We start from the raw sequence: 19,469 nt of genomic DNA, 5'->3' as shown, positions 1-19,469 counted from the left end.
GTTTTTTTTAAATCAGAAGACATATAAGGATCATAGCTTAAAGACCATGACTGTATCATACGAAATTAAACCATCAGATGAAGCTAAGGCTTCCGACGCTGTTCCATACTACACTCCTGAACAACCGGTTCCTGCCGGAACTTTCTATCGTGAAAATCCAGATCAAATAATTCCAAAAATCTTTCAACCTTTAAAGATTGGTAATCTTACATTGCAAAACAGAATTGGTGTTTCCCCTATGTGTCAATACTCGGCCGATTCAAAATTCGAAGCAACTCCATTTCATTTTATGCACTACAGTTCTATCATTTCTCGTGGTCCAGGTATTACCATCGTTGAAAGTGCTGGTGTTAGTCCAGAAGCTGGATTATCTCCTCATGATTTAGGTATTTGGACTGATAGTCAAGCTGAAAAATTAAAGCAAATTGTCGATTTTGCTCATTCTCAAAAGCAACTAGTAGCTATTCAAATTAATCATGGTGGTAGAAAGGCCAGTGGTCAACCATTGTTTGTCCATTTAGAACAAGTAGCTGACGAATCCGTTGGTGGATGGCCAGATAAGGTATTAGCTCCATCCGCAATTCCATTCAGACCGCATGGAAACTATTATGTACCCAACGAATTAACCAAAGAAGACATCAAACGTATTGTGAATGACTTTGGTGATGCTGCTAAGAGAGCTGTTGAGATTAGTGGATTCGATGCTATTGAGATCCATGGTGCTCATGGCTATTTGGTCAACGAATTTTACAGTCCTATTTCAAACCAAAGAACCGATGAATACGGTGGTTCATTTGAAAATAGAGCAAGATTCTTAATGGAAGTTATTGACAACATCAAATCCAAAATTCCAGAAACACCAATTTTCTTGAGAATTTCTGCTGTTGAAAACAGCCCTAGACCAGAAGCTTGGACCATTGAAGAATCAAAACAATTAGCTGACCTTGTGATTGAAAAAGGTATCTCCTTGATTGATATTTCTTCAGGTGGTAACGATTACAAGCAACCTCCAAGAGCAACGGTTGCCAAAAAGACAAAGGGTGAACCAATCCATGTCCCTCTTGCCCGTGCAATTAAGGAACATGTGGGTGATAAAGTCGTTGTGGCTTGTGTCGGTGGACTTCATGAAGATCCTCAACTTGTTAATCAATACCTCGAAGATGGCGTTTTCGATGTGGCCCTCATTGGAAGAGGTTTCTTAAAAAATCCAGGTTTAGTATGGGAATTTGCTGATAAGCTAGGAGTCAGACTTCACCAAGCATTACAATATGGATGGGGTTTCTGGCCTGAAAGACAGCAGATTATAGACTTAATTGAAAGGACTTCCAAGTTTGAACTTGAATAGATAGATAGATACATGTACATGTAGATAAATATTGGTTATTATTATTTTCTTTATTATAGACATTTAGAGCAATAGGATATTAGATACAAAATCTCACATTAAACATATAGGGGGATTCTCGCATCTGATGATTGAACAGGCGCTTTTTTTTCTACTTCCAAGGATTTTTGCTAAAAAAAATCTGAAACGAACGTCACGGTAATATGTATTTTTTATTTCTTTTGAATCTCGCTTAAGTATCTAAAAACTTAAATTCATAAAAAATATTTTTTTGTGCGTGTTAAGATTCAACTCAAAGGTAGTGTCAATTTTCTAATCTGTCATACTTGTTGCAAATGCAAAAGAAAAAAAAAAATTTTAACATCATGACATTCCAGTATATCCCTATTAAAAGAATGTTATTTAGAATCATGTTGTAGTCCTTATATAGGGGGGTTTCTGCTTTTTCTTTCGACTTTCCTTTCTTTTCTTTTCATCCATCAACCAAATGTTAGCTAGTAGGAGTGCTCAATCTAAGAGCGAGAAACCTATGGCCCTGGCACAGCTGCGCAAGGTGGTTTTCAACATTTCCCAGAATTTGAAGGTAACTAAAATATTAGGGGAAGGTGCCTATGGAATAGTCGCTCTCGCAACGCATTTACCAACAGGAATTGAGGTGGCTATTAAGAAGATTATGCCATTTGAACGGCCATTGTTCTGTCTTCGTACACTCAGGGAGATAAAATTATTAACAAAGTTTAACAGCCATGACAATATCATTAAGCTTTATGATGTGCAAAAACCTTTAAATTACGAAAGCTTCAATGAAGTTTATTTAATTCAAGAATACATGCCTAGTGATTTACACAACATCATTGCTACACAAACATTGAGTGATCAACATGTCCAATACTTCGTTTATCAAATTCTTAAAGGACTTAAGATGATTCATAGCGCTGGTGTTATCCATCGAGATTTAAAGCCTTCCAACCTTTTAGTTAACGAACAATGTGATCTTAAGATTTGTGATTTTGGTTTAGCAAGATTAAACTCTGCCCTTTATAATACGCCTACATCCCCTCCTCTCATTTCCCAACTTACTGAATATGTTGCTACCAGGTGGTATCGTGCTCCAGAAATAATGCTTAGTGCTTCACAATATTCCACTGCAATTGATGTGTGGTCGGTTGGTTGCATTTTAGCAGAAATGTTAACTTATAAGCCCTTATTTCCAGGTAAAGATTATATTCATCAATTGAGGTTAATTTTAGATATTTTGGGATCACCTGGTGAAGAAGACTTAAGAAACATCAAATCCAGTAGAGCCAGAACTTTCATTAAGTCACTTCCACAGAGAGAGCAAATTAACTTGACATCTTACATTACTAAGCATCCTTATAGGATTGCAAAACATGGGAGATCACCCCAGGTAAATCCTCTTGCAGTAGACTTATTGGAAAAGTTATTGATATTTGATGCAAAGAAGAGAATCACAGTTGACCAAGCATTGGAACACCCTTATCTTGCTTCATATCACGATCCAAATGACGAACCTACTACTCTGCCTATCCCAATTGAAGAATTCGAATTTGATATAGATAAGCAAGATTTAGATATTGGAGAGTTGAAGATAGAAATTTATCATGAAATTATTAATCAAAAACGCGATTAAAGTTTTTATTTAGTTATTACGTATATATTTTAATATTTGAACAGAAATTAATTAATTAAGAAAAACGTGAGATAATCTAAATCTCATTTTAGTCTATCTTCTTTCAACCGCATATCTATGCAAGAAAGTATAACCCAAAGCCAAGAAAATGACCGATAAACCGGATAAGTAACCAACATCTTTCCAGAATGCCGTAACATCAAACCCAAAAGTACTTAAAATGACAGCACCTGGGACTTCAATCGATAACCCATACTTCCTTTCTCTCAAAATAAGATCTTTCACTTCATTGATAGACAAGGCTTCATAGGCATAATGGAATACCGATATCCATTCAAGCCATTTAATTTGCATAGTTAAATCTTCACTATTGATGAATAACCCAGCAAACAATAATGACAATAACAAAAGCAATACACCAATCATAGTTGAAGTACCGGGTTCTTTAACCAAAATACCAACAATTAACATTTCAACCGAGACCGCAACATTAAAAACAATCAAAACGACAATAGTTTTCAAGAATGCATTATGCTCCATAGTCAATCCAACTAAAGGATATGCAACACTGATTAAAATAATAGGTGGCAACACTCTAAGTGGAATCAAATCACAGAAAATCTTACTGAAATAATAACTTAATGGATGATAATAATTATTTGCTCTTTCTCTAATGAAGATAATTCTTTCAGTAGCGAATGAATGTAACCCTGTCAATGACGAAAACCCGAAGAAAGCAAGAAGGAAAAAGAAGAACCCTAATCTGTTCTGGAACCCACTAATATCATTGGAGACATTATAATACAAGTATCCACAAAATAAACCAACCATTAAAGACAAAATATAATGTGCAAGCAACAATCTTGGATTTCTGTACAAATTCTTGAAAATTCTTGAAGACAAAATTGTAAATTGGCTCCAGAGGGACGCTTTCTTAATAGCACCATTTGATAAAGCAAGCGGAATAGGGTTTGAGGCTCCTTCTGAGATTTCCTGTTTTAATTCCAAAGATAATACCGATTCATTGAATAACGTAGGTAATTTGTTTCGTAAACGAATAAAAGTTTCTTCTTCTCCTGTTTTAGATGTTCGACGACCCACAATGTCACTTTGGTATTCATCGCGGTGAGTTGCGTAATGTTCCCATTCCATAGTGGTATCTTCCTGACTTTGATTTCTATTCAGAAGGAATTGTTCATGAACATCAGTGTCATGCAAATCGGTAGAGGAAGCTTGTACTATTTCGGAATCTGCATTAGTTACTTTGATAATCTTGTTATGATCCACAGTAATATCAATCAAATAATCTGCAATATTATAGCCTAAAGGACAACTATATCCATTCTTGGTAAAGAAATCATTGGCTTTTATCATATCACCAGAATAAATCAAATCACCCTCACTTAACAATAATAATTTATCAAACAAGGAAACAATATTACTTCTAGGTTGATGAATTGTGAAAACAATTGTTCTTCCATAATCTCTAGACAATTTAACCAAACAGTCAATTACATTTCTGGCATTATAAGAATCTAAACCAGAAGTAGGCTCATCCAAAAATAAGATAGATGGAGATGTGACTAACTCGCAAGCAATCGAAACTCTTCTTTTTTCACCACCAGAGATACCTCTTTTAAAATCAGATCCTATAACAAGATCTTTAATACCCAAAATTCTCAATTCATTAAGCACTTCAATAACTCTAGCTTTCTTTTGTGTCATGGTCATATCTCTTGGAAGTCTAAGTAAAGCACTATTCAAAACCGTTTCATACACAGTCAAGGTTGGAATCAAGTGATCTTCTTGATCAACAAATCCAACAATTCTTTCGTAATGTTTTGGATCAACAATATTTCCATTAACGTATATATTACCAGTAATCTTTCCACTCTTGTTCTTTCCAGCTAAAATATCTAAAAGGGTTGTTTTACCAGCACCGGAACCACCCATGATTGCCAAACATTCTCTTGGTTTAACTAATCCAAATACATTGTTTAATACTGTTCTTCCATCGTGAATTTCATAACTGATATCTTCAAATGAAAGAGTTGTTGGCTCAAAGTTTTGATTCATGATGCTTGAATCTGGTTCAAATGGTTCATAATCGCCACCTTTCTTAAATAAAGCAGATTCTCCAATATTACGAAGGGCAGTAGCAGCTCCTAAGATGCAAACAACAAGAACGCCAATTATCAGGAAGATATCACCAAGGGTCAATTTGGAATGATCAGGTACTTCATATCCTGGGATTTGACTCTTGTGAACACATTCTCCCGAAGTACAATGTAATGTAATATAGGGGTCACCAAAAACAGTTTGAATTAAATCATTCATATTTGGTTCAGAGAAACGACATTTCTTTTCAGCAACATCACAGGAAAAATCACCAGGACCTCTAATTGTTTCAGTTAAGAACTCGGAAATATCAATAGATCCATCCTTTCCACAAAGCATTCTATCTGGTAAACATTGACAGGCAACTTCTTCACAATTATAGTGGGTAGTGTTAGCAGCTAAATCATAGTCAAGTACACATTTGTTTAAATCACAATAAAACGATTCAACTTGATCGATCCAGAATTGGAAATTACAATTTTCAGACGTTTTATTACATGCAAAAGTAGCTTGAGGTATTTGACCTCCTAAAACAGCAATAATCTTTGGATTAGTGACATCACACATTTGATGTAATTTATTAACAATAATACCATCTTGATAACAAGTACCCTTCAAACCTTCTGGCATGAATTGGTCACATACATCATCAGCTGTGCACATATTACAATTTATTCCACTCCAACCATCTTTACAATCACATTGTTGCTTCTTTCTCACTGGTCTGTTGTTGTTCCCATCCCCAAGAGAACCACATAAAGGTTCAGAACAATCCATTCCTCCAAACCCATCTTGACATTCACACATACCAGTAAAAGTATTACATTGGGAGTATTGAGTACATTTGAAGTTTGGAAGGTTACAATTGAAACAAGGTGGACAATCTTTATCACCATCACCAGGTTTGCCACCACCCCTATTGTTACTTGCTTTTACTTCAAATACATCCTTAATTGGGAATGTCTTTTTAATTCTATCAAAGTTCTGGTATAATTCTTCTTCATTCGCTATTTGGAATGAATTGACATAAGTAAAGATTAGGAATAATAATCCCAAGAATGATAACTTGGGATTCATAATATATTTGAGAATATTCTTTTTTGGGAAAGAATTATCAAAACGCAAGGAAATAACCGAGAATATTATTACTAGAATAAGGAGGGAGTCTCGATTGTGGTTTTTTTAATTCCTGTTGTTTAGCTTCTTAAATAAAGAACAGGTAGAAGTTGACGTTCATTTTGATTCATATTCTCCCCCAACGTTTTTTGGTTGAGTTGGTCGCAATGGTGCGAATTTCACCTTGGCAAACAGATCACGTGCCCCCGGATTTTCAATTTCCATCACAAAGGAGGGAGTTTGACATTACGTTGTCAAAAAGAAAAGTGCTAGACTCTTCAATACGATATGGCTGAATAACATGATAGGTCTATCTTACTAGACTAACTATACATGTTTGTCTATAAAATCCATCGATCAATAATTTGGCAAGTGGTGACGTAATCAACCGTAGATTAACCAAATGGGAAAATCAACTAGTCGCGGTAAGCCGCAGTGGGGGGGAAAAAAAAACAACAAACAAGGAACTCCAATGATGGGCAAAGCCTGAAAGAACGAAAGCAAATCATACTTTAAGCACATAAGTCTGATACTTTATATATTGTCAAAAGATGAAGAAAGCCAAGAAGAGTATTGCCACTCAAAATAAGATTAGAAAAGTGCTTCATCATAAACTCATAACTGCACTGACAATAAATGCAGATTCCAATCGTCAATATCCTCAAAGATTAACCCCCAGTATACTAAAGAATGATAATTGTGACTTGTTAATCTACTTGATATATATGAAATATATAAATGATTTGATTAAAGGGGGAGGTGATCCTAAATATGGGCTTATTGGAAAGAATGGAGAAATAACTGAACAACGATTGAATAATGCCAATGATGAATTGATAAGGAAATATCAAGGGTAAACTTTTTTAGTACACTATATACAGATGAATGGTTTAATTCTATAATGACTAATGAATTTATATACATATATATACATGAATGATTTTTTTTCTAAAACACAGTGTTTGGATCTTGTAAGGTTTCAATCATTTTAATTGCACCTTTAGGGTCTTGTTTATTATAAACAAATAATCCTTGTAATTGAGCAGTACTGACATGTTGAACATTTAATTTACGATATTTGGCTAAGAATTCTTCACAAAGCTCTTCTTCATTTTCATAGAATCTCAAAAACATTCTCTTGACTTGATTTTCAGTCGCATTACCTATCAAAGCTTTGTAATCCACTCTACCTGGTCTTAATAAGGCTGGATCTAATTTCTCTGGGTGATTTGTAGTCATAAACGTTATACATTCTTCAGCACTTGCAACACCATCAAGGGCATTCAACAAACCAGAGAATGTAACTCCATTTGTATAACCTTTCTCTTCAGTTTGGTCTCTCTTATTAAATGCTGCGTCAATATCTTCCAATAATAAAATAGAACGGTCGGGAATATGATTCATTAAATGATTCAAACGATCATCAGTCAAATTATTTTCAGATAGGTTTAAAATACAAATATTGTAGTCAAGTTCCCCAGCTAAAGCTTGAATAAATGAAGTTTTCCCACTTCCTGGAGGACCATACAATAAATAACCTCTTCTATACGGAATACCACGCTTATGGTACCAAGCACCACTTTTCAAGAAATCCTTTACATCATTTACAATCCCTTCTGCCAATCCGTCATCCAAAATGACTGAACCTATTAATCTCTTAGTACGAGGTTGTCCAAATGGTCTCCAGTCTGGTCCCCAAGATGTGAATATAACTGTCTTTCCTTCACGAGTTTTCAAGGCCAATTGTTTAGCTTCAGCCAATAATTGCCCGAATAATACTCGGTCACGGTAAAGTGTAGTTAAAGTAACTGTTTCAAAAGGAGTACCACTTGTCATATCAATTAATCTTCCAGAACGTTCACGATTCACCAACATAAATGCCCCTTGGTAACGGATCAAATGTTTTCCTGGACCTGGAACCAATGAGAATTTGGTACTGACTGCCCCATTATCATGTTGAATAAAATTAGTTTCCACCGATAAATGACGAGAAGATCTTTGTTTATGTTGAGCCATCCATTCTAAAAACCAAAGATATGATTTATCTTTTGATGGGATTTCAAGATCAACTAATAATTGCCTATATATGAGACCAGATCCTTTTACCATACCTTGTCTAGCTAAGGCTAATCCAGTACCTAATAACATAAGACCACCACCAGCTGCGAAATAGGGATTATTTAGCACTACTTCATTAAATCCCAGAGAGATCATTCCACCAAGGGAACCATCTGAGTTCTGTCTGATTTTTTCAAAGTCAATAGACGGAGCAGGTTGGGCCATTTAATTTCCTTAGTCGGGTTTTGAGATTGAGATTGCAATTCTTAATGGAAGTGAAATTTTTTTTATTTTTTTGTTCCAATTTTTTTCGGTACTGCGCAGCTTTCTTTGTCTGATTGATTTTTTGGTGATGGGTCCCTCACTTTTGCTCCGATGGTACGGGAGATACAAATTTACTACGGGGTAGATGTCAACTGGATCGTCATCGTCCTGCTAATTTTGGAATCCCGTTCTAGAAACTTCATTAGAAATCACAAGTCAATATTGTGAGCACAATTCATACTAAATTCTTTAAATTTGGATTATGATAACAGATACACATTATGTACGGCCCCTAATAGATAGATCATTAATTATTCAAGTAGGAGAACCTCCGTTGGATTGGTTAGTTTCCCTTGGGGAAGTAAAAATCTTAAAAAATCAGATTACAGTTTTCTTCGCTAACCGATTCCGAAGCAACCTTTTTTTTTCTGTCTCTCTTTTATTGTGACCACCTCAATCAGATTCCTCCGATTAATCAATCAATAACCCAAATCTATTGACAATTAATCTCAAGAGGTAATATCAATTAATACAATTGCATCAGTTAATCTATTACTAATTATTAGGCCACATAACAAACAAAGAAAGATCCATTAAAGTTGCTTTAAACAATAATTAAAAATACAGTCACTTAACTTTGCAACACATTTTTTTCCATTATGGTCAATGAGAATGAAGATTCATTAGCTTCAACTCCTGCAAATCCGCCAAGTAGCATGGGAGGTTCCGATTCATTAGATCAATCTCTCCAATCCCCGGAAGTAGATGGCTCTATGGAAGACTCACCACAGAAGCTGAATAATCCATTCAACTTGAATGTTGGCGGCGACTCCGCCACTGCCACCCCCACCTCCACTCCAAGTTTTCAATATCAAAGGACAAGAATCACAAATTCTGAGCTTATCAAATATCCATTCAAGACATTGAATAGAATTCTCAACGACTTAATATGGACAGTTCCTATGAGGGACCAGTATAATATTAGTTTATTGAACTCCAAGCCTATTGACTATTCAGATGGTTTATGTAGAGTGATTAATTCAGTTCCAAGATTTCAATCCCTTATACTTAATAATAGCTTGGATTTTTGTCCTTCGTTGGAATCACACTCATTAGATGACAGACAACAAACTTTATACATAATTAGAGGATTATTGGTAGATAACGATCAACAGAAGGTATATCATTTCAGAATATCCGCATTAGAAAACAACTCCAACCCATTTCTTGCCACCCCTATAGATAAACACCAATATCATATTATTCCAAAGGAATTGATCTCCAAGCATGATTTGCAAGCTTTAAGAGCAGATTATCCTGATTCAGATTTAAAGATCGATGATGCTTTTTTCAAGAGCTTGAATTCTCCAAACAATCAATTATTACGAGTAACTTTATATAATCCGGAATTCTCGAGTGAAGACCTCGATTCTTTGGCTTCTCAGTCTATTATTACCAAAAGATATATGAAAGGAATCGAGAAGCATCCAAATTTATCTCCAGATACAATTCCAAACGCAGTACATTGTTTCAAGACGCTTATTAAAGTGTTAAAGGGACCAGTTTTATTGAAACCAGATGATCCTATTAAGACAATAAGCTTGAAGAATACAGTTTTGGATGCTCAAATCGATGTTAAGTTGCTATATGAGAAGTTGGGATTTACATTGGATGCAGAAAAAGAGGATGCGGTACCTCCAAATTTGAATCTTTTACCAGGCTTGAAAGAAGCATATATAAGAAAAATTCTCGAGTTGATCCATTGGGGTCTAGTTATCAGTAAGAAAGTACCTTCAATTGAGTTTGAAGCTCTTTATTCTTTTTCCAATAATATGTCATTAGTATTTCAAACAATTGTTGAATATGATAAGCATGCAAGCATGACCAATTTTAATAGTAAATATACTGAGAAATTCCCTTATTTCATCAACCTCAGTATTTCCAGTTATTTCCAAGATGAATTAATTATTAAATGTTTTGAAAATACCGTACAATCAGATCCAGCCAATAAGTTGCATTATGTCGATTCTTTAAAAGAAACTAGACGTATGAAAAATAGCATTGCGCCAAGTAGGAAATTAGATGCATATCTCAGGAATTTGGAAAATCAAGGTGAACTTGTTGGATTTTATGATTATGTCGAAGCCATGAAAACTATTGGGCTTTCAATCGCAAACAAAGATGAAATTGACAGCATTGATGACGAGGTCGTGATCGCTATGTATAGAACCCAATATAGGAGTGATCCTAAGAATTATCAATACTACAATAATCTTGTCCGAGTTATCGCCAAAGCCAGAAATTCAACTAACTTGCTTAATTTCTTGCAAAGGGAAGTTATTCCTATGGGAATGGCACTTGATGAATTAAATATTGAAGAAGTCACAGAAGATGAGGTTGTCATTACTGCATATGAATTTAAGTTAGATGATCTCTTGCAGCAAAATAATCTTAATGCTAATAGTACCGACATTATTTACTTACACAAAGCATTGGTATCTGTGGCCGTTCATAGGAAAAGTTATCTTTTGTTAAATTATCTTGAAACTAAGCTTCCCGAATTTACAAAATTAAACGAAATGGAAGATATTACCACCGCATCGGCTTATTCATTTTTCAATTTGACACCAAACACTTCTGATTTTGATGCGATAACTTACTTTCAGAATGCTATTGTTGACCCTAACCAACAAGCAGATATTCGTTTGTTGAGATATTGTTTAAAGTTGATTGCTGAATCAAGAAAATCTGATATCATATTTAGTTTCTTGAAGACAGGAAAAATTGATGCATCATTATTACCTGCAGAAAATTGGCCAGCTGGATTGGATAATATTGGTAATACATGTTATTTGAATTCGTTATTACAGTATTATTTCTGTATAAAGCCATTAAGAGAGTTGATTTTATGTTATAATGAGAAAGATTTTGATTTAACTCAATTTGAAACTCGAAAAATTGGAGGACGTAAAATTGAAGAATTAGAAATCAAACGTGCAACTCAATTTATTTATCATTTGAAATATTTGTTTGATGAGATGATCCATACTAATAAGAGATGTGTTCAGCCGAGTAAAGAGTTGGCATATTTGTCATTCCTTCCTTTGTCACAACCTGTCAATTTTCACGTGGATGTGATGGAGCCTGAAGTTGTATACGTTGGAACCGACACGGATGCAAACATGGAAAGTACGGACGAAGTAGAAATGGTCGTTGAAGAAACCTCTTCGAACGATATCAAACAAATGGAAGAAGATGTAGAAACTCCAGAAACATCGGATGTGGAAGAAGACTCTACAGAAGAACAGACCAAATTGTTACCAATCCTGAATGATCAAATGGAAAGCACGATTGAGGTCGGAAGACAACAAGATGTTACCGAATGTATTGAGAATGTGACTTTCCAGATTGAAACGGTTTTACCTCCTGATAAAATGGATAAAGATGGAGAACAATATGACTTGATAAAGAAATTGTTCTATGGAAAGACTAAGCAAACTATAAGTCCGTTGGATAAACCTGATGGAGATCTGCGTGTTTCATTAGAATTATTTTTCAGTTTAATTATCAATGTGAGTGATCACCCAAAGAGTATATATGATGCTTTGGATTATTACTTCAACGAAGATGTCGTAAAGTTAGACGGGGGCTTATTTAAGAGAAGTATAACTATCAGTGAATTGCCGGATATTTTGCAATTCCATGTTCAAAGAGTATTATTCGACAGAGAGAAGTTAATGGCCTACAAATCCATTGAACCCATTCCTTTCAGTGAAAAGATTTATCTCGATAGATATTTGGATACTGACGACGAAGAAATTTTATCCAAACGTGAAGAAGTATTTAAATGGAAGCGTGAGATTAGTGAGTTGATGGAAATGAAGAAGAAGATACTTCATGTGGATGAAGAAACTGGTTTGTCAATAATACTGACTCTTCAGACTACTAAGAAATACCTTGAAGCCAAGATAATCCAAGATGAAAAGTTATCAATTGAGTTAAGTACCATACAAGTATTACAACAAGAGATTGATAATTTGAAAGGACAGTTATTAGAGATTGATACAAGATTGGCAATCCTTAACAAGAAAGTTTCCAAACAGTTTGAAAATTACAGGTCCATTGGATATTCTATATTTGCTATTTTTATACATCGTGGTGAAGCAAGTTATGGTCATTATTGGGTCTACATTAAGGATCCACATCAAAAGAATGTTTTCAGAAAATATAATGATGAAACTGTAACCGAAGTTCCTTCCAGTGAGGTATTCAATTTTGTTGAGGGTAATACCGCTACGCCTTATTACATCGTTTATGTTAAAGATAATTTAGAATACGATTATATAGAACCATTGAAACGGGAAATATCGTAAAAAATATTATAGAGAAATAAAATTACATCGTTTATTATTATAATGACAAATTAAGAATACAAAATCTATATAAAACTCCCAAAGCTTAGTCTAACTTTCTCTTTTTGTTTTCATTCTCATCATTCCTCTTAGTAAACAAAGCAGGTAAACCTACTCCTCCACTTTTGATAGATTTATCCAACTCGCTGACACTTGGTAATTGATCAGGAACACTTCTTGGAGGTGATCCGCGTCTTGGTATACCACTAATTGGCAGCTGTTGAGATTGAGGTCTTGAAGAAGGATTTAACTTTTGATCATTCATAGAAGTGAATGAATTACGTTGATAAAAGTATGTTGAACCGGCACCAATTTTCTCTGTACGTGGATTAGGCAATGAGTTTGTTCTTGAGCCACTGAGGGGAGTTGTAGTGTATGGAATTGAAGGTTGAACGAAATCAGTAGATACATGGGGTAAAATTCTCTTCAGTTCAATGGAAGATCTTGAACTAGATGAATTAGAACTGTTCTGTTGTTGTTGTTGTTGTGATGATGGTATGAGCGAGATGGGTGAAGATGTCTTCTGTTGTTGGATTTGCTTCATTCCATTGATTGATAATGGGCTGTAAGACTTCGACTCTGTTCTTATCCTGCCTTGTAGACCAATACTTGATGGATCGTCTATTAATGCTCTTGAATTATGCCTCGAAGGTATTGGTTGTAATGGATCATATACGGATAAATTTCTTTTGGTGGGATCATTCTCCTCTGATGCTCTATCATATATTGTGTAGTGAGGGTTTAATGGATATGGTTGAGGTATAATTTGAATACTTGAATTTGAAGGATTCCGCGAATTTGTTGCAAAAGATTGAGAAACACCTTGCTCTGGTTGAGCTTGGAGAGAAGTCACTATTGGTTGATTAATTCGTTGTGACATTGCATGCTTTAGATGCCGAATTTCGGTTATGAATTTGGGTTTATCTAGTCTTGACATTGGAGATGGGGCATCCTCTGCTTTGATTGAATTGACTGGTGTTTTGTTCTCACCGGTCCTTTCTGGAATTGCTGAAGTATCATTATACTCTGATCTGATCCAACTCTCAAACATATCCAATATGGTGACAGAATCATTAGCTTGAGATTTCAAGTTTTGGTACAACATATCACATTGTCTATTCATTATACTTAAATCATTTCTTAACAGGTTGATTTGACTACTCATTTCCATTAATTTAAAATTGACTCCGTTTTCAAAAGAGGTCGGTGGTGGAGGTCTGGTAGTATATTCAATATGGCCAGGTGGAACGGCTCCAGGTCCGTGCGGTGCTGGACTGGATGGAGAGTTTGGATTTGATTGGTTAGCGTTGGAATAACTCATCACTTGTGCTAAGGGTGGTTGAAATGTTTGTGCCTCTCGCATTGATCCATCATCCGGAGGAGGTTGATACATTTGTTGGGGATGAGGTTGGATTGGTGGATGAACATGGTGTTGGTGTGGATGGGGATAGTTAGGGGGTGGTGGCTGTTGGGTATATTCTATTGGATGTGATGTAGGTGGTAATGACTTTATACTGACAACCTCTCTCTGAGAATTAATGTTCTTTGAACTTCGTCTTTTGATTGACTTCAAGGATTCAACATCCCCTTTACGGAATTGGCTAGTCGAGTGTCTGAACTCCCACTTGTTTGGTTGTTGTTGGTTATTTGCTTGCTCATCTTGATTTTGAAATGTTTCATTTACTTTATGGAAGCCATACATGTTCAATTGTCGTATGAAAGATGCAATGTTTGTATGTTTAAAGTATTGAGCAAGAGCCTTCGAGAACTCTTCACCGGGCATCACATAGAATGAATCCAACGTGGGTGACCACCATATCAAATGAGATATTGTATCATCATGTAACATGTCATACAATTTATGAATAAATACGATTTGAGTCTTGCCAGCATTATTATTGTTATTGGAAGAATTGGTGCTATTGCCATTGGAAGCTGAAGATGCTGAGCATCCCATGGGTGTTGCATCCACTGCTGAAGATGTAGACATACTCACTGTTGTACTTGTTTCAGTCAGAATAGGAGGAATGGCGAATGAACTTGTTGGTCTCAACGTTGGTGGTTCAGCCATTCGTGTCGGGCTTGTTATGGTTGGTGGAGGTAGTTGTGGGGGAGATAGTTGTGGGGGAGGTGTTGGGGGAACCATTTTTGTCGACATCAACGCTTTGTTTGTTGCTGAGGGAATGATAAGTTAACGTTATTTCGGATTATTTGCCCCGAAAATTTTTATGTCAATAAATAACTCAGTTAATGTACGAATGGTTTCTTTCTTCTCTGGCTATCTAATCTGTCAAGTTTTCCTTTTATTCAAAGGTGCAATAAACTTAATGTCCTTTTGAATCGTTTATTTATTGATTTGTGTCTGATTGAAAATTGTTGGATAATTTAATTTTTGTTGAAGAAAGGAAAATGGTAAATCAATTATATTTTTAATTCTTCTTTTTGACCAGGAAGAAAAATGTCTTGGTAAAGGAACGTAATTGCAATCCCCCAAAAAATTATTTAAAGGAAAAAAAAATGGAAACTAGGCAAAAAAAAAAATAAAAAAGAAAAAAAGTTGAAGATTTTTTTTCCACAAAGAATTTTTTTATTTCTCCTTTATCAAAAAATATTATTTTTAAAATTGTCTCCAATATTTTTTTGCCTTATATTTTTTGTAATTGTATTTAGGCAATTGTATTCAATGATTAGTTAATTTGAGCCCAGTTTAAAAGCTATTGGTTTTGTGATGGTTCTGGAATTAAAGAATGTCTTCGAAAATAATGAATATAAAATAATATATCTGTGAATGCTTCAGAATGATCTTGGTACTCGAAGGGAGCCGGGTCGAGGGTCTTTCCAGAAAATTTCTATTAGTTTTTAAAAAAAAGGGAATCTTCTTTTCAATACATTCGTTTAGAGAACCAAGAAAACCGCCACAATTTATACCATATTTCTTGATTGCATGTGTGTTGATAAAGCGAAAAAAGCGAAAAAGCGCTTTGCATGAAGAAAAATACTAAGATTTTAAAAAAGTCTAAGAAATAGAGGGCATATTTCCATTATTTCTCTGGTTAATTTTTCTTTGTCACAAATAGAAGTTAGATATAGTAAGTCTTAATGTTTTTGAAGGTTTTTATGGAACATATTGTTACAATACGGGCATTGTCTGACGATGATTTTAGTTCTAGTCTTGGCTATAGACGGATCCAAACTAGATCTGAATGAGACAATCTAGAATAATATTCTTTTGCAGTTGTAAAATAATAATAAACAAAAACCAATCTTTTTCCGCCTGTCAAAAGCCCCTCTTTTCTGTATTTTACATTTGACATATGAATCCGTACAACAAGATCTTAAGTGTAAGATGAAATTTCTAATTTTAGCGCCATGTATATTGGCAAAAAGCAGCATGGTTAAACCTTAAAAACTATGGAAATGTACAAGTACATAGATGTGAAATGAAGCAACTAATTATATATTTTTTGACAATTTATTTTTCTCCTGCAATCCAAATTATTTTTTTGATCTTTTTCCACATCTGGAATACTTAATTTTTCCCGAACTTCATGTCAAGGTTCCATTCAAAAACTTTTTAGAAATTGTCACAATGGCGTTGTCAATAATTCTCCTACAGATGTAACAGAGACTAAGAAAAAAATGAATGAATCTCTATATACAAATTATAAATAAATGGTAGATATCAGAGCCGAGACAAAAATAGACATTTTCCCTGCATTTTTCTGAACGTTTTATTTTTTCACGATAAACAATAAAAAGTAGTGGTAATCAAATCCCACAACAATTTGATTCAAACGCAGGTCGAATTTTGATTTCCCTAATCAGCTTTCTAGCCTATTTGCTTGAAAGAAATCCAGCACAAGAATCGTATCTACAATAGATTCAGGAAAGGGCTCTCAGCTTTAAACTTTAAGCTTTTTAGACATTCCAACTCATGCAACCCTTTCTAAAAAATCGCGCAAATCGAATTGTATATGTAAAAGCCTTGACGTCAATGTTTAAACCACATATAGTTTCAAGCCTTGGATCACTATAATGATTAGATGCCGCTATCAGCAACATTTAGCAGAGTCAATAATAATTATTTGTCCTCCATTCAGAAACCTTTCCCCCCACCAGAATAATTTTGAGTCTCAATTTGAAAAATAAAAAAAAATAATCAAATTGTTTTGAAAGACTGCAACATTTCTTCCGCGACGACCCCAGACACACACCGCCTCGTTTTCAAACTGTTATCTTCTACGTAAATACAATGGCTAGAATGGCTAGAACGGCCAAGGTGTAATAATATAATTGGGGGAACAGGAAAATTAAGGTTTTATGAACTTAAAAACACATTTCATTGAAATTTTCGACGTGGGACTTGACAACAACGGATAAATCAAAACCTTAAAGTTGTTTCTATCTGGCAGCCAACATAGATCTGAAATATTTTTTTGGGACGATTTAAGTCTTCGTTTCCAAGCATCATTTTATTATTGTACCCCATTGGAGCCATATGTATTAATTCAAGAATCGCCGTGTTGGTTGACTAATCAAGAACACAATCAAACCCATCCAAAAAAAATAATATATTTTCTCTAAAAAGGTTTTCGAGGGCCTGGAGAAATCTACAGGCTTTAATTATTATTAACCTTCGGTGCATGGTCAATAAAAATATCAACGCCTTCCACTTCTAGGAACGAATGGAATTATCGGGATTTTACACATTGATAGGGGATCCCCCACCATAAATCTCTTGGTGCATGAATGAAACCATGCAAGACGAATTATGTATTATAATTTAACCGAGTGGATGATGGTGACAATATCACAAAAGTTTTGATTGTTTGCTGAAGATAAAGTAGCTATGCGTGTTTCTTTATCTATCCTATGCGAAATGTCACCCAAGGTAACTTTCAAGGGCTTTGAAAGATATAGAAAGTTATAGTATATTCCTGGATGAATTAATAGCCGAGAATATTACACAAATCAACATTATTATTCTTCGATATTTTTTTTGAACTATTTTTTTATAAATATTTTTTTAAGTTCTTTCTAAAAACAAGAAAATAATAAATTTTTGCGAACTTTTGCATTCAATTAAACCAAGTGAGCACACAAAATTGTAAATATTTCCGGAGAATGATTCCCACTTAATTCTCTCAACAACCAAATTTACACACACACAAACACATGTATAATTACGTCACCTAGATATAGTCTTAGTTTTTTTCTCTCCTGCAAGGAAGTACTTGGCATGCTTCGAGATGTAAGTAAGCTTCTCCACCACCAACCTTCTTTGATAATCTAGGGCTCGGCATGAAATGCTTGGGACTTGGACAATGATTTGTCTTGAAAGTAACGTGTTGGCAAAAGAACATTGGCGCGTGATAATATATCTTAGCGGATATTGTAAATCAGCTAAATTTAAAGGAACCTTTTGGTTTATCCAAACCTCTGAATAGGAGAGAGGTTTGTATAAAAACTCAAGGGCCCCAGTTCTGGTTATCGTGGTTGCAAGGTATTCAGACCGCAAGATAGAAGATTTAAGTAGATTTAAGCAAGAGGTGCTGGGTAAAGAAAAATCTTCAACCATGGCTGAATCCTGACGAAAAACAGTTCTGACGTCATATTTGGCCGATAACCTAGACCCTATTTGCAGGAAAATGCCAGCAAGACTGACACATTTGGTTAAGTATTCGATTAGGACTATTTCAATTTCTGTTAGTATTTCGGACTTACACATTATTGGAGGGGGGGGGGGTTGAATCTATTTTGGGTATGATTTTGACAAAATAATAATGTGGACTCATAACCCTCGGTTGGACATTCTAATATCACACAACAATATAATAATATTGCATTAACTTGCAATATTATTGAACCCAAGAAAGATTCTATATGGAAGAAGAAGAATGAATTCTCTAATACCTTTTCTTGGTCATTCTTCTTCTGGGCAGCGGTGTTTGCTCATGCATCCGCGTAACAATACATCTGCAACCAGATTTGTCTTGGAAACCTACAGAAACAATAACAGCACTTTTCGGCATGCACCTTCATGAAAAAATAATCGCAACAATTATTTGATGCCACTTGAGAGGCAAGTGGGATCACCCCGGAAATTCTGTCTGTCCAGACAAAAAGCTTGGTTGGCTTTGACCACCATATACTGCGGGGGGAATTCCCAGGACAATGTCAAAAATTCTCTTGCAATCTCACGCCTCAGAATGGTCTATTGATTGTAGTGATTTGCGACTTGCGGCCAAGGAATGAATCAACCGACGAGAACTATGGACAACATGAATCTAAATGATTCAACAAAAACTTTCAGTGGAACATATGTACAGTTATCCTGAAGAATTTCTTGGCTTCTTTCTTGGCTGCTCGGTATTACACTGGTAGAATGAGGCTCGATACCGTCGATAACCGTGGTACCCTTATAGAATTGGTCGACCCTTTGTATTGGGTTTAATCGTTTCGAGAATGTGGGGAGACGTCAATTCTTAAAGAAGCCAAACTCAAG

General features: G+C 35.1%; 7 protein-coding genes across 7 annotated transcripts; 4 read left to right on the top strand and 3 right to left on the bottom strand. All coding sequences in view use genetic code 12, as the record gives it.

Moving 5' to 3' along the window:
• Positions 1-46: 46 nt before the first annotated feature.
• J8A68_004865 (NADH:flavin oxidoreductase/NADH oxidase) lies at positions 47-1,345 on the top strand (the record flags this gene model as incomplete). Its single annotated transcript, XM_049408869.1, has 1 exon — positions 47-1,345. The coding sequence occupies one exon, from the start codon at positions 47-49 to the stop codon at positions 1,343-1,345; it is 1,299 nt and encodes a 432-aa protein (XP_049261830.1).
• A 487-nt stretch (positions 1,346-1,832) lies between these two features.
• Positions 1,833-2,996, top strand: CEK2 (Cek2p; the record flags this gene model as incomplete). Its single annotated transcript, XM_049408868.1, has 1 exon — positions 1,833-2,996. The coding sequence occupies one exon, from the start codon at positions 1,833-1,835 to the stop codon at positions 2,994-2,996; it is 1,164 nt and encodes a 387-aa protein (XP_049261829.1).
• Positions 2,997-3,089: 93 nt separating this feature from the next.
• ADP1 (putative ATP-dependent permease) lies at positions 3,090-6,191 on the bottom strand (the record flags this gene model as incomplete). The annotated part of the gene is made up of 1 exon (XM_049408867.1): positions 3,090-6,191. The coding sequence occupies one exon, from the start codon at positions 6,189-6,191 to the stop codon at positions 3,090-3,092; it is 3,102 nt and encodes a 1,033-aa protein (XP_049261828.1).
• Positions 6,192-6,781: 590 nt separating this feature from the next.
• Positions 6,782-7,087, top strand: J8A68_004862 (uncharacterized protein; the record flags this gene model as incomplete). The annotated part of the gene is made up of 1 exon (XM_049408866.1): positions 6,782-7,087. One exon carries the CDS (start codon positions 6,782-6,784, stop codon positions 7,085-7,087), a length of 306 nt encoding a protein of 101 aa, XP_049261827.1.
• A 91-nt stretch (positions 7,088-7,178) lies between these two features.
• On the bottom strand, positions 7,179-8,513 carry J8A68_004861 (bifunctional AAA family ATPase chaperone/translocase; the record flags this gene model as incomplete). Its single annotated transcript, XM_049408864.1, has 1 exon — positions 7,179-8,513. One exon carries the CDS (start codon positions 8,511-8,513, stop codon positions 7,179-7,181), a length of 1,335 nt encoding a protein of 444 aa, XP_049261826.1.
• Positions 8,514-9,211: 698 nt separating this feature from the next.
• J8A68_004860 (ubiquitin-specific protease) lies at positions 9,212-12,925 on the top strand (the record flags this gene model as incomplete). The annotated part of the gene is made up of 1 exon (XM_049408863.1): positions 9,212-12,925. One exon carries the CDS (start codon positions 9,212-9,214, stop codon positions 12,923-12,925), a length of 3,714 nt encoding a protein of 1,237 aa, XP_049261825.1.
• Positions 12,926-13,010: 85 nt separating this feature from the next.
• Positions 13,011-15,035, bottom strand: SFL1 (Sfl1p; the record flags this gene model as incomplete). Its single annotated transcript, XM_049408862.1, has 1 exon — positions 13,011-15,035. The coding sequence occupies one exon, from the start codon at positions 15,033-15,035 to the stop codon at positions 13,011-13,013; it is 2,025 nt and encodes a 674-aa protein (XP_049261824.1).
• Positions 15,036-19,469: the final 4,434 nt, after the last annotated feature.

This window comes from Hemisphaericaspora subhashii (genome assembly GCF_019202705.1).
Source record: "Hemisphaericaspora subhashii strain CBS 10753 chromosome Unknown scaffold37, whole genome shotgun sequence".
In the NCBI taxonomy this organism is placed as follows: domain Eukaryota; kingdom Fungi; phylum Ascomycota; class Pichiomycetes; order Serinales; family Debaryomycetaceae; genus Hemisphaericaspora; species Hemisphaericaspora subhashii.
Note: the sequence above shows the minus strand (reverse complement) of the source record. Positions and strands in the feature narration are given on the sequence as shown.